The 14,603-nt window shown below is 41.1% G+C and overlaps 2 protein-coding genes across 25 annotated transcripts in view; one reads left to right on the forward strand and one right to left on the reverse strand.

Moving 5' to 3' along the window:
* Positions 1-1,733: 1,733 nt before the first annotated feature.
* Positions 1,734-10,149, reverse strand: NABP1 (nucleic acid binding protein 1). Of its 3 annotated transcripts, none has more exons than XR_016231994.1 (7): positions 9,593-10,149; positions 9,215-9,353; positions 6,691-6,762; positions 6,152-6,256; positions 4,954-5,029; positions 4,521-4,587; positions 1,734-3,146 (listed from the first exon to the last, which is right to left on the reverse strand). XR_016231994.1 is itself a non-coding variant. In XM_002712351.6 (7 exons), the coding sequence occupies exons 2-7, from the start codon at positions 9,681-9,683 to the stop codon at positions 2,977-2,979; spliced, it is 615 nt and encodes a 204-aa protein (XP_002712397.3). In that variant the 5' UTR covers positions 9,684-9,768; positions 10,017-10,149; the 3' UTR covers positions 1,734-2,976. The 3 variants fall into 3 exon arrangements, 2 of the variants coding, with proteins under 2 accessions (XP_002712397.3, XP_069926559.1); XM_002712351.6 differs by lacking the exon at positions 6,152-6,256 and having other exon boundaries at positions 9,593-9,768; positions 10,017-10,149; XM_070070458.2 differs by lacking the exon at positions 6,152-6,256 and having other exon boundaries at positions 10,017-10,149.
* Positions 10,150-10,199: 50 nt separating this feature from the next.
* The window catches only part of LOC149127332 (uncharacterized), a 304,837-nt gene continuing 300,433 nt past the window's right edge, over positions 10,200-14,603 (forward strand). For 12 of the 22 annotated variants that reach the window (XR_016231996.1, XR_016231995.1, XR_016232000.1 and 9 more), the window contains exons 1-2: positions 10,200-10,417; positions 11,306-11,393. Coding sequence is in view for 6 of the 22 variants with exons in the window: in XM_089330163.1 (XP_089186289.1) it covers positions 10,200-10,417; positions 11,306-11,393 (306 nt within the window). In the remaining 16 variants the exon portion in view is untranslated. Of the gene's footprint in view, positions 10,646-11,305; positions 11,394-12,149; positions 14,298-14,603 lie in introns of those variants that run through there. The other 10 variants (XR_016232005.1, XR_016232003.1, XR_016232008.1 and 7 more) reach the window with 5 other exon arrangements.

The raw sequence follows: 14,603 nt of genomic DNA on the forward strand, positions 1-14,603 counted from the left end.
AACGTAGTTCAAAGATGACAGCCAAAGGCACCAGGAAAGAGGAAGGTGGAAAATTTTCTTCCTCTTAATCTCTTGATGAGTGTTGTCCAAGCAGATGGTTAAGGCAAACAGTCATTATGGATTATAACTCACTTTGCTTTGGTTTTGAAGATTTCCCTTAAGAAAAAAGAAATTTGTTAATAAATAATAACACAGAACAAGGCTAAATTATTGAGGCAAATGTCAATGCAATCCCAATATGAAAGGGTGACAATACTTCTCTCACTTCTGCATTTTTTTTCCTTATAGGTGATTAGACAACAAATGTTTGCTGAATTATTGTATGCTAGAAACCATTCTTTCTTACTCGGAAATTTTAACTCCTACTGCTGACTTATTTTCATAGTTTTGGAATCTAAGACTCAGTGAGAAAGATCTCAAGCACGCCAGGATCAAAAGCCTAGCAATCCGTGATATTATGCTCATTTTCCAAAACTCCAAAATTATTTTAGGATCACCTTTAATACTATATTCTCCCGGGGATGGCGCTGTGGTGCAGTGGGTTAACGCCCGGCCTGAAGCACTGGCATCCCATATGGGCACCAGTTTGAGTCTCCGCTGCTCCACTTCTTATCCAGCTCTCTGCTGTGGCCTGTGAAGGCAGAAGATGGCCCAAGTCCTTGGGCCCCTGCACCTGCGTGGGAGACCCAAAAGCTCCTGGCTTCAGATTGGCACAGCTCCCGCCATTGCAGCCAATTGGATAGTGAACCAGCAGACGGAAGACCTCTCCCTCTCTTTGCGTAACTCTGACTTTGAATAAGTAAATCTTTGAAAAAAAAAAATACTATATTCTCCTACAAATAAAAGTATTGCTTGTATCTCCATTTAGTTTTTTAAGTTATATACTATTGTATCTCCATTTAGTTTTTTAAGTTCTATACTAAAGAAACCAAAAAAATAAATAAAAGTTATGTACTAGGGCCAGCATTGTGGTATAGCAGATTAAGCCACTGCCTGCAATGCTGGTATTCCACAAGGCACCGGTTGGAGTGCCAGCTGCTCCACTTCTGATGCAGCTCCCCGCTAACCACCTGGAAAAAGCAGTAGAAGATGGGCCAAGTGTCTGGGTCCCTGTCACCCTTGTAGGAGATGGAGATGAAGCTCCTGGCTCCTAGCTTCAAACTGGCTCAGCCATCTCAGGGGAGTGACCCAGTGGCTGGAAGATCTCTCACTCTTCCTTGCTCCCTCTTTCTCTATCAAACAAATAAATCTTTAAAAAAAATAAAGTTATATACCAATTGGTTGTTTAATTCTCAACATCTATACTCAAGAAACATTCTATCCCAACCTCAAATAACTTAAGAATAATCTTGAAATGTGCAAAAAACTTAAGTCACAAACTCAAAATAATTAAATTACGATATATAAAACCAGATTATGAAACTAGTCTAGACCATAAACTTAAGACTATTCAATATTTTGTCTACCCCTTAACATTTTCCAGTGTCTAATACATACTAAATATTGAAATATTTGTAGATACTCTGAATTTGAGCAAATAATTGTCACAAATTTTCTTAATTCAGACACTATAAATTTCAGAAAACAAGTCTTTTTTCAAATTTCAAATCTGAAAATTTGAATTTCAAAACAAATTATGCAACATGCAGTTAAGCAATCACCAGGTTGATGTCATTACAACTTTTTACACTGAGATGTAGTGGCTCTCCATTCAAAGACTGGGCAAAATTAGGTAGGTCTGTTAACAGTAATGCAGTTTTTATTCAAGAGATAATATTCAAGATGAATTTAATTCTAACAAAGGAAAAATTTACCAGTTATCCACTCCTACAAAAAGTAAAAAGTAGAAATGGGTACCATTTATAGCACATAAATAAACTCCTTCTTTACATTTCTGAATAAGGCTGTAATTGCTTCTTTGAGAGTCATTAACTTTTTCTAATAAGGCTATGTGAATTGTGGTTAGAAACTCTGACCACACACATACACACATACCCACACACACACACACACCCCTCTCAAATAAAGTGCCTAGATACTCCGCTGTGGCTCAGTATCTCTTCAGTGTCTAGGATCTGTAACTTAAGACTGTATATTACCACATGAATTCAACTTGAGTAACTTTTACTGTGATGGCCACTACAATTACTTTTAAAATAATTAGATCAACATTTGTTATGACTTTGTAACTCCTTCAAATTGTACTTTAATCTTTAACACGGTAGTTTCAAAATATAAATATTCAAGGATTCAGTTTTAAATTTCCCTTCAAGTTTGGTAACAAATGTTAAGAGCACTACCCTAATTTAAGGAAAAGTAGCATTCTTCTAAAAATTACTTGTTACTGTACAGATCACATCCTACCCCGTAATTCTGATAAAGAATATGATTTTTTGGTAAAACAAGAATTTAGGATGATTCAATCCTTGGAAACATTTTAGTACTAGTCACTCAATGAAGAAGTCAATTATTCCTGAAGTCACAAATATTCAAAACACTGCATTAACCAGGTTTGTGTGGGATTTTGTCTTTTTGATGTGGTATTTTTCTTTCTTTTTTTTTTTTGGTAGTTATTGCTTTAGTTGGCAATTATCTGAATGTGAGACAAAAGAATATCTTCCACTAAGCCTTATGTTAATATTACAAAATTTATACAGATAGACAGACTCATAGAGGCTATAAAGCTGATGTCTTAAGTAACTCACCCATGAAATGGGTGGTTTTTTAGAGGATAGCCAACGTTTTTGTTCTAAAAATAAATGCCCCTACTTTTCAGAATGTTCCCATTCTTCAACAGAAGACTTGAGCAGCTTAACAGGTTTTGCTATAAAAACAAATCCCTCTTCTTAACAAACTGAAAATGGAAAAGGAAACCAAAAAAGTACACAGTTTTCACAGTTAACAATAAATAAAAGTGCAGTAAGTGTTCAAGTAGAACATGTAGCTTAAGAACTACATGCGAATATTTGGCATAGGTCATCTTTTAAAGGCTCTCCGAGGGTCCCTGCCATTACTTATTGTGGTCATGACTGTTTGGTTATTGGCTGTTCCTGGCAGCTGTGGATTTATAGGTCCCCGGCCATTGCTTCTACCAGCATATGAAAACTGGTATCCCCGTGACTCAGGGCCAGGTTGAATACCATTTCCTAAAAAAAGAAAAGAAGAAAAAAATTCATCTCTGTTTTCATGGTCTATATAAGGTAATGTACATGTATTTGAAGTTATAAGACACTACTGATGCTCATAAATAATATTAGGGAAAATAAACACGTTAGTTTTCTACTACCAAAAAATGTGGGTTCTAGGTTTTTCCAAATAGTATATACAACACTGAAAATGCATTAACTTGATGCTGCATTGTAGTGAGAGGGAGAAAAAGTCAACTCGGGCAACAAAATAAGAAACAGAGTAGAAAAAAAGCATATGATACACTGTCTACACTTTTTGGATCAAAGAAAAAGAAATGTTAAAATAGTACAGTATTTGCCTTAGATATGATTAAATATTTCAAAACAGTGTGATTCTTTTTTTTTTTTTTTTTTTTTTACAGATAATGTAATTCTAATCAAAGCAAACACAGCAAAGTATCCCATAATATGACTGATGATGACTGGTTGTGCTAGACATGCTATGAGGTCAAATAAAACACAGGTCACCTTAATTAACCCCAGTCACAAAGATTCTTTCCCAGTTACTTAAGAATAAGGCCTTGGGAAGAACTCCAGTAACTGAAAGGACCATTAACATCAAATTCCAGGAGTTATCTTTTAGGGGCCAGTGCTGTGGCATAGCAGGTTAGCTGCTGCCTACAGTGCCAGCAGCCCATCTGGGCACCAGTTTAAGATCTAGCTGGTCCACTTCCAATCCAACTCCCTGGTAATGTGCCTGGGAAAGCAGCAGAGGATGGCTCAAGTGCTTAGGCCCTTGAACTCATGTGGGAGACCCGGAAGAAGCTCCTGGCTCCAGCCTGGCCCAGCCCTGGCCATCTGGGGAGTGAGCCAGTGGATGGAAGATCTCTCTCTCCTTTCTTTCTCTGTAATGCTGCCTTTCAAATAAATAGATAAAGCTTTTTAAAAAAATAATCATTTAAACAGGCAGCCACTATGTGAAAAATTGTGGTATTAATTAATTCTACATCACTATAACTAAAGATAACAGACTTTCAGTTAATCAAAATAAGCAATAACTCTGTATGTACCTGTTATAATCAGTCATTAGATTACACATTTTATAAGAATCAACAGAAAAATAACATGCACATTCTAATAGAAATAAAAATTTAAGATTTCTCATTAGTTACCCTATTTCCTCCCTAACTGCTCCAAAAACTAAATATGGAAGGTACACAATAATTTGGCTTAAGAGGGTACCTGGTTTCTGTAAAATCAGATCAGTTATTTGACTATTTCCTCCAAGCTAGTAGTTCACATTCAGTGCCATAAGGACATTTCTTTCCTTTAAGCCTTTCATAACTCCCTCAATACACACTTGATCACAAATATGCCAAAAAAAATTCTTACCCACTGGTCCAAATGTACCTGTACCCATATTACTATTCATGGAATTATTCTTCTGTTCACTGTGTGCCTAAAAAGAGTTTTCAATATTACCAAATGAAGATAAAAAGAACATATTTATATTACAATATTATATCCATCCTAAGTTCTTTTAACAACCAATTTTTTTAAAAATTTGCTCAAGTGTATCCAGTGCTAAAACTTTTCATAGCTCCTGTTACATCCTATTATATTCCCTGATATTCCCCACTTCAGAAAGCACTAAATAGAACTAGTATATGATGCTATATATATACAAAACCATAAAATATGTATAATAAAAAATAAAGATTCTTTTAAAATTTTCTTCATTATACTCCAAATATCACAGGGTTAGCCTAATGATGGAACTATAACACACAATCGTTAGCCTGCACTATATATTTGGATTAATTACCCCTTTGTTCTGCTGTCCTCGATAATCTGGATTGGGTTCACTGAAATTTGGCACTTCTGAGTAAACCATACAAAACCTGAAAATAGAAGACAGGTTAAGTTACTTCTGAAATTAATTAACCTTTCTTTAAATGACACCCTTAACTACGGGAATGAAGAATTTAAGCGTCAAATGAATTCTTATTAGCAATGTCCTAACTATTCATTTATAACAAAAACTTCCTGAATTACCGCACCCCAGAAAAACTTCAAATATTTGTCTACAACACACAAAACATTCTATTTTGTGTTTAAATTCTTCTTTTGTACTGCAAAACATAAATCATGTCAAAGATGAAGGACACAGAAACACATCAACAAAGATGAAGGACACATCTCTGTCCCGCTTTTCCACACAGGCTGGTTCCAGTGAACCATGTTTAGGGTCCGGGGTGGTTTCTGCAGCAGTGGTGATGGATTTGCACTGACCCATTCACACACTGTCATCCAGGCCCTCTTTTGATCAATCACTGTGAATCTGCAAAGATAATCATTCAAGGTTATGAGCGGATGCTAGACAAGAAAGACAACTGGCTATCAAGCCACCAGTTTATCCCAGTGCTTCCTGTAAGTTTACTGCATGGTGCATACTAACATGACACACAAGCATTGTCTTAGTTCCTTCTCCTTATTAAAAAGAAAAAAGTACTAGATCTGGTAATTCCTAGACTGACCCTGACAAAGAGCAGTGATCTCCAGTGGTTCTTCACTGTATTGACCTCTATCACAAATGCCTCTGAATGCAGAAACATAAGAACTGCATCCTCAGCCCTGGGTACACTGAGGCAAGAACTTTTCTAACACTTCTCTAAACACAAACCGCAGCAAATCCTAATTTTCCTCCTAGTGAAGGCAAGGTGCTACATCCGCAGTCTGAACTTTAAGAGCTGGTAACCTGTGTGTGTGTGTGTGTGTGTGTGTGTGTGTGTTTTTTCATTAAAATGAGTTCTTCAAACTAAAGCTATCTCATGAACTCAGTGTGAGGTCTTTGTTGTTTTGGTGCCACTGTGGCTTCTTTCTTTAAATATCCTCCAATTTGATAAGCAGTAAGTAGATGTCTGAACGTTACCAAATAGAATGAACTCATCTTCTGGCTCATGGCCCATACCATACTTTGTAATACAACCAAAATGTCTAGGCTAGCATGGAGGCTGAATTACCTTTACACCCTTAGAGAGGATGCTTCCTCCAGGTCAGGGTGGAGATCATTACCAGGGTAGTAGTGTACGGAAGCTCGCATTGCGGCTGCCTGCACCGTACCTAGACTGTGGATAAATAGAGGACCTCAGTTTTCATTGCTGCAAGTCCTTTCAACCAGAGTACAAATTCACCCATAAACAGAAAAAAAAATGTAAACGTAGAGCCTGAAACTCAAATCTCACTTATCTGGCAAACCTCTAAGAGACAGAGCCTACTTCCAATGACACCTGAAAGATACATGTTTCCAAATTCTACACAAAGGGCCACACTGGAGCTGGTCCCAACTGCAGCTTCTTACTGCTCTTTGCCAGGAGAAATTAACTTTCCCAGCCACAGGACAGCATATGCATGCACTACAAACTCGTCAAAGAAAGTATACGCCTTAAAAAAAGGGGAAAAAAAAAAGCTGAGGAAGCATTTATAGTTTATACCTACCAATTATTCTGTAGACAGTATTTGCAATTTATTCAACTATACAAAATTGCATTTTAATACTTACTCCCCAATTTTTTGAAGTTCACCGCCCCTTCCAGTATACAGTGTTAGACATCCTTTCCACATGGATGCATACCTACCGAAGAAAATAAATTAGGTTTTTAGAATTATGTATATTTTTATCTATTTAAATCAAGTAAATCTTCACACTATTTTTGGGAGAGGGGTGAAGCGGATATCAAGCCCTCTGTCTACCACAGTAAATAAAATATATCTAACTTTGATTAACTTGCTACTTACTAAAGAATACAAAGAAAATTCTACAGCCAAACAGTGACACAATTATCAACTATAATTAACCCTAGAAAATAACAAAATCTTTTGCACGTAACAAGCAATTGTTATTCCCAAAATAATCTCAACTTTATAGTCAATTATCAAAAGGAAAGCTTTTAATTACTAGGAATTTAAGCAGAAATTATTTTTAAGTCACAAAAAACAGAATCAATGCTATAATGTTTACTTTTATACTCATTTACATGATCCAGTAAAATACTGACATAACAGTTTTAGGTACAAGGTTGCCAAGCTATTGAAGACTTAGCATAATATAATCAAGTTGCTTTTAAAAACAAAAACAAAAAACAAACAAAACACCACTCGCGAGCGCGCGCACACACAAAAACTAAAGTTAAAAATCTTTCACACAGCTGTTTTCAAAATTTGCATCTTTCACATCTGCTTTCAAAATTTATAAATTTCCATAGCAACCTGGCAGAAAAACAAGTGTTTACTCATAACAATTCTGAATGCAGATGACATCATTAAATAATTCTATATACGAAACTAAGAAAAATGTAATCAATATCATAAAATCAGTCCAAGTTTTGTTTTTCCAGGTTCCTTGTACAACTCCTATGGTAACTTCATGACTTTATCAACTAAAGAGTTGAACCAAATAAAGTGAAGTTCATCTTAAAAGATATATACTAAAATGAAGTTTGCTAGTTTCACATTATAAAGCTCTTTTCATTTTAATGAGTTATTTTTTAAAGGCTCCATTCATAGTTCTTAAGTTACACAAAGTGATTGAGACTATGCATTATCACTTCACCTTACTAAAGTAAAAATGTGCATTTTGATTTAAAAAATTTGTTAATTTAACTTTGGTTTGTTTTAAAGAATGAGCATGCTGAAATCGAGTTTGCAGAGTTTCCTAATAAGCATGTCAATATTCAAACTAAGCATTGTCCTAGGTATGCCCTACTTCAACAGCCACTCTTAGGATTCCCAAGAACTTGAGGGCCTTACAACGGGCCAGACTCCAAGCAGTGTTATTTTAGTATTTAGGGTCTAATTATTTCCACTGTACACAAGCAGATGTATTATGGAGATGTAGTAAGTTCTCAATGTCAAAACTTCTTTAGTTTTGAATCTCCCTTTGAGTTGTATTCTTTGGTAATTGTGCTCCTTAAAATCTGATAAAAACTATGGTACCAAATTTAATTTTTGACAAATTTTTTGATGAAAATATCCATTATATGTAAATTTGAAACAGATGCTGTTTTCAGAAAGATATCTGGAGGGTTGGGAAACTTCCAAGTTATGCTAATCTTCACCACAACCTCCCAGATAGGGACTTTTCTGTTTAGGTTGAAAAGACATAATTAGTGTCTTGAGTCAGAGGATGAGAATAAAATGTCAAAGGGCTGACTCTCACTTCCTGCTTTGCTGATACTCTACCTCACTTCCTGCAGATGTTGTAAGGCCTCTAAGATACCATCTACACTCAGCTTCTACTTACTAGATCTCCACCAATTTCTCCTGAAGTGACTGATGACTGAAAACTACTACAATTCTATGGGTCCTCAACACCTTCAAATTCTACCTTCTAGTTCTAGTTCCTCTCTTGGCCTTTTATCTTCCTAAGATACAGATCTGGTGAATTTCTGAAAGCAATCTTTTTAAAAAAAGGGGGGGGGGGTGACTCAGTTGTTAAAGCCACCGATCTGCAGGCTGAGACTTCTGGAAGAAGGTATCACAGATGTCTTCCTGCCAAACACCTTCCTGGTGACATTCTGGTTTCTGTACAACCCTGCCCTTACATTGTAAGACACAAGAAATGGTTTTTGACACTGAGCCTCCAAGACATTGCAAAATTCCCATCTTATGTTGTTCCAAGTACAAATGTGACACACAGAAAACGGTAAATCCCACAGGTACATTTTTTACTTGTGTCCACATTGTCTCAATAAGAAAGTGAAACATGGGCAGGAAAAATGGAGGGGCGGGGACAACTGTACCGGCTTAAATAACTTACAAAAAAGCGAAAGCACAGGCTCTAACAGTCTACTAAAAAAGACTCAATGACTCCCAGGAGAGTTTTTAAAATACAACCATCCCATAAACTCGGGGGTGCAGTGGGTGGCCGCTGTGGCCTGCAACTGCCAAGGTGTGCTACAGCCCACACAGTCCACGTTAACTCCCAAGGGGCTCCCAACTCCTCAGCACTGCTGAGACCCAGGAGCTGGCCGACCCCGACAGCGCTCCCTGCTCCTCGTGCCCAGCCCACTTGGAAGCACACCTACCCTCTGGTCAACCGAATTATATCCCCTGGCTGTATGAGACCTCCGATCTCATCCCACACGGAAATAGTGATGCTGCCCGTTTTATCTGCTACTTTGCACGATCTCACTTCATGGCCGTCTTTGGTTTTGGTCACGCGTCCTGTGAGGATTTAAAAATCGAAAAGGGGGAAGGAGTGTGTTAGCGAACGAGGTCGTCCAGAAGGGGCTCTCTCACTCCTCCTACACTGGACGCCGGGTTCTGGCCGCAGGTAGGACCCGAGCCCGGGAGGAGGCCACCGGGGCCACGTGGGTGGGGGAGGGGAGGAGAGGGCGCCGCGGGGGAGGGGAGTCCGGCGCTCCCGGCCCCGGGGCGCCCCGAGGGCGGTGGACCCCACTTACCTATCTCCAGCACAATAAAGACGACATTTAAGTTTTTCAGTCCGGGCTTAATATCTTTTATAAAAAGAGGCGGGTCGTTGACCCCATTCATATTGAGGCAGGTGCGGCTACGGCTGCGGAGACACCCGCAGGCAGGGCGGGGACGCGGCTTCCCACCCTCCCGGGACAGGGGCGACCTTGGGCGGGGGTGGCGAGAAGGGGCAGAAAGCGGTTATTCAGGGACCGGGGGACCAGCCCGCACGGCACTCAGCCTAAAAAAAAAAAGAAAACGAAAGAAAAAAAGCGCTCACAAGTTCAAAAGAAAAAAAAAAAAAAAAGACGAACCACTCCGCCCACCAACCCCACTCCCAACCCCGCGACAGGAAGGCGAGCGTGCGAACTGCCCCTATCTTTGGATAAAAGAAAAAAAGGCAGCGAGGGACACCTCTGCCCTGAGTCCCACTCCCACACGGGCGCGCGCCCAGTCTGTCCCCGGGCTCCGGGAAGGGACGGACTGTGACAGCAACACCGGAGCGCAGGACAGAGACACTGCGCAGCCAGCGTCCCACACAGCAACTGCGGAACGCGCCCGCGCGCCGGCTGCTCCCCCCGGGCCGCCCCGCCCCTTATGACGTCAAACAGCGCCGGCACGCCCGCCGCCACGCCCGCCCGGCGCGGGGGAGGGGAAACTAAGGGGCGAGAACAGGCCCCTGACGCCGACGCGGCTTCCGTCGCTCCTCCCCCAGGGGCCGTCAGCGCGGGCCCCGCCCCCTCGGCCCTCCAATCCGCTCTCGGCCCCGCCCCGCCCGCTCTCCTCCCGCCCCCGCCGTCGCGGCGTAGCGTCAGGTCTGCCCTGTCTCGGTTTCCCTGGGTGGCGTTCTGCTGCGGGCTCGCGAAGTTCAGGGACTGCCTGCTTTGTAATTCCGCCGGCGGTGTTCGGGCCCTCGCCCCTGACCTTTAGTCCCGCGGTCACAGGGAAGGGTTGGGTTTAGGGAGCGGTGGCTACGAAGGCTGTGCAGCCGAGTTGTGGCAAAGGGTGGCTGGTCCCGGACGAACGGGAAACGGGCTCGAATGGTGAGGAGGGGTCTGTGGTTACAAGGCTGCGATTTTAAAACCAGAGGGAGCTAGGAAATCAGTCCAGCCGTCTGGTGCTAAGCATGTTTTAGTTGCGATCCGGAAGGGTGAGGTACTTTGCCGAGGGTCACCCAGCAACTTGAGAGCAGGCCGACTGCAACGCAAACCGACCCAGTCCCCTGCCTGTCACTCAAACGCTGGAGGTTACAATCCTTAGAGTGACGTTTCCTGTACCCCTTGCTCTCTCAGATGACACTCCCGCACTCTGCTCTTTGGAAACCCTGAAACATACCCTGGGGTGGGAGTAAAAAGAAAGTGAATGAGGCTTGCTTTGTGCCACGTACACATGTGCTTTAGGGACAATTCCGGGTTCAAACTAGTCAGTGGTTATGTGACCTTTAGGAGAAATGGTGAGGCTTCCTAGCCATGATTTCATCATCCGAAAAATGAGATGAGGAACATTGCTTTACAGAGGATCAAGTGGGATCTTAAACTGTCCGACTAGTGTCCAGCAAATAGTAGATGCTCAATATTTTTCCCTCGCCAATTTTTTGTTATTGAAAAAAAAAAAGACATTAGTACAGTAACAGCTTAAACTGTGATGGTTTAATCTTGTAACTACTTTACGTGGTGACTGCTCATTTTAATCCTCATTTACAGCTGCTGTAACTTGACCGCAGAGCTAGAGAATGGCCAAACTGGGCATTTAATCCAAGCAGTCTTCATCCAGGAGCTCTCCATCCTGCAGGTAATTTTTAGACTTACATAGTGGCAGCAGCAGGATGCATTGTAGGACTTCTAAAGAATCTACTTAACTATTTGTGATGGTAAGGAAACTGTTAGGGAAGCCTCAAGAAGCCTTAAGCCCCTCCCTCTTCTGAATATTTTTAAGTCAACTTCTACTCCCCAAACATCTACAAACAGGCACTACAGGCTAGCCCTACCAAAAGGGCTTCAAAAATATTCACATTACCATGAGTTGAGACATTTCTTAAGGAAGCAGAAACTTCCATTTCATAAACAAGTAAGTCCCAGCGTGCCAAAGCCACTGACGTAATACTGGAAAGTGGTGTAAAATAACATTATTATCTTGAATTCAACATCAAATAAAATAAATGATGCAACTGACAGAATCAGAACCAGCATCCAGCCTCAGGGGTTGTCTGATTGGACTCGACGCTTCAATTCGATTATCCTCAAGCTGTATCTTAATTTTAGTTATTCTTTTTCAAAATTATGTCTTTTAGCCCACAGAAAACATTCTCATTGAAGGGAAATTTAAGTAAGTCCCCCTTTTTAAGGTTTGATAAGATCTTAAAGAGATTAAGAATAGACAGGATACCAATTAAGACTGTGGAACAGAGTAGTGACAAAGAGGCTGGGAAAACAAAGTTAGCCACTCCCTGAACTGATTACAGGGGCATTTTATAAAGAGGAACTAGGAGCTTAGGAAACCAAGCCCCAGGAAAGCAGAAGTTGGCCTTCTCTTCCTCCCTCCCCACAGGACGAACTCAGCTGATCATCTGCTTCCCCCCTAATTTAGCAGTTATCAGGAAATGGCAGCTGGGTGCTTTCTCATCACCCCAACTGAAGACAGCCTTGAAAAGCAAGATGCTTTGGGCAGGACGGGAACTCTTCAGCCCAAGCTAGTTGGTTTCAGCTAACCCCAAAACATTCTCCAAAGGTAGCAGTTAAAAAAAGAAAAAGAGATGTCAGGAACTATTGCTATGCAGATGGTCTTTCCTGATATGACCATTCAGTGAAATAAAGCAATCTGTCACTCAGCCTACTCAGTGAGGTCATTGTAATGATGTTGCTGATTCTCCATAATGAATTCACAAGACTACTTCACGTTCTTCCTTCTAAGGCTGTTAATCTTCGGGTCTTTTCACAGCCAAAACATAAGCCTGTTTGGAAACGATAGACTCTTCTACTTTATGCCCAGGTGTTGCCTAGGGCTTTGGGTACATCAGTTAATTCTCCACTTGAAACACCCACATGGCCTATCAGAGTGCCTGGTTCGACTCCTGGTTCCACTCTCTATTCCAGCTTCCTGCTAGTGAGCACCAGTAGGTGGTGGCTCAAGTTTTTGGGTTCCTGCCATCTACACTGGAGTTCTGGTTTGATTTCCAAGTGCTATGTTCTTGTCTTTGACCTGGCTGAGCTCTGGCTCTTACAGGTATTTGAGGAGTGACCCAAGAAATGGCTCATTCTCTCTCTCTCCATCTCCCGTTTCCTCTTGCTCTCTCCCTTTAAAGTAAAATGAAAATAAATATATAAAATTAAAGATGTTGCTTAGTGACATCTAGTATTGTACAGAAGGGTCCCCATTAGAATCCAGTACCTGTAAGAGTCTGGATACTGAGATTCTCATTAATAAAGGTTTTATTGTAAATTTTGCTCAGCAACCAGGACCCATGCTCACTTCCAAGTGCTGGTTCTTGGGATTATGAAGATCATTTTTAACTTGTCCATGTATTTAAAACTATTACAACAACTAATATTAAAAACAGCTCAAGAACTACTATTTGATACACTTCAGCCTGCATGGTGAAACTCACAATAAATATATTGTTAAGAACCACAGCACTCTCACATTATGGAGATAATCTACTTTGTAACATAATTGACCAGGTTTTTTCTTAAAAACATTTAACTAAAAGATTCAGAAGTAATGTGTAGTAATGATTGCAACAATAGCCACACAAATCATAAGGATGAATGCCAGTACATGGATCATTTGCTGTGTGTCAAGTATTTTACACTTGTAAGCACTTTCCACATATTAATATATTACTTAATAATTAATGTGTGTGAAGTGATGATTCTCATTTTACAGTAAGTTATGGAACTGGGATTTAAAACCAACTGTCATGTGATAATTCTCTTTTAGAACAATTTATATGCCCTCAAAAGTGGATTGCTGTGTTCTAAGTGAGTAATAGAATTTTTGAAAGGCTTTGTAATCAGTCACATGTTGTCTGATGGTACAGTGCAGTGGTATCTGCTTATGAGGAAAAACTTAATGTTTCCTTGTGAAGAAATGCATCCCTGGGTGAGTTAATCCAACTCAGTTGCATTTTTGGTGTTTTTTTTTTTTTTAATACAGTGAACAACTTTGGCTTCTTCATCTTAAAAAGCTACTTCCAAGTATATTAGACCTCTACCTACCTGGAGTGTTTATTCAAATGAAAAATATCCAGAATATTATTGGCAACTGAATTAATTGAAGGCTGATTTTCTTAAAAATATACGTATTTATTTATTGGTGGCAGATTTATTTATTTATTTATTTTTATTTATTTTTATTTTTTTTGAGAGGCAGAGTGGACAGTGAGAGAGAGACACAGAGAGAAAGGTCTTCCTTTGCCGTTGGTTCACCCTCCAATGGCCGCCGCAGCCGGCGCGCTGCGGCCAGCGCACCCCGCTGATCCGATGGCAGGAGCCAGGAGCCAGGTGCTTTTCCTGGTCTCCCATGGGGTGCAGGGCCCAAGCACCTGGGCCATCCTCCACTGCACTCCCTGGCCACAGCAGAGAGCTGGCCTGGAAGAAGGGCAACCGGGACAGAATCCAGCGCCCCAACCGGGACTAGAACCCGGTGTGCCGGTGCCGCAAGGCGGAGGATTAGCCTAGTGAGCCGCGGCGCCGGCCCGGTGGCAGATTTATTATTGGAGAATATGTCATGGCCCTCAAAAGTAACGAGATGTAGAAAATGCTGCAAATTACATGTACAAAGAAAACATGAGGCCGGTGCCGCGGCTCAATAGGCTAATCCTCCACCTAGCGGCGCCGGCACACTGGGTTTGAGTCCCGGTTGGGGCGCTGGATTCTTTCCCAGTTGACCCTCTTCCAGGCCAGCTCTCTGCTGTGGCCGGGGAGTACAGTGGAGGATGGCCCAGGTGCTTGGGCCCTGCACCCCATGGGAGACCAGGAGAAGCACCTGGCTCCTGCCTTCGGA

The sequence above is a fragment of the Oryctolagus cuniculus genome, chromosome 3, assembly GCF_051225735.1.
Source record: "Oryctolagus cuniculus isolate XC-2025 breed Fujian yellow rabbit chromosome 3, ASM5122573v1, whole genome shotgun sequence".
NCBI lineage: Eukaryota > Metazoa > Chordata > Mammalia > Lagomorpha > Leporidae > Oryctolagus > Oryctolagus cuniculus.

Excerpts from the sequence above, each read along its gene's own strand:
- NABP1 (XM_002712351.6), bottom strand. The coding sequence starts at position 9,683 with ATGAATGGGGTCAACGACCCGCCTCTTTTTATAAAAGATATTAAGCCC. Across the intron at positions 5,030-6,690 it reads GAACTTCAAAAAATTGGGGA|GTTTTGTATGGTTTACTCAG; the intron begins GTAAGTATTAAA and ends TTCTATTTTCAG. Across the intron at positions 4,588-4,953 it reads GAGGACAGCAGAACAAAGGG|GCACACAGTGAACAGAAGAA; the intron begins GTAATTAATCCA and ends AACTCTTTTTAG.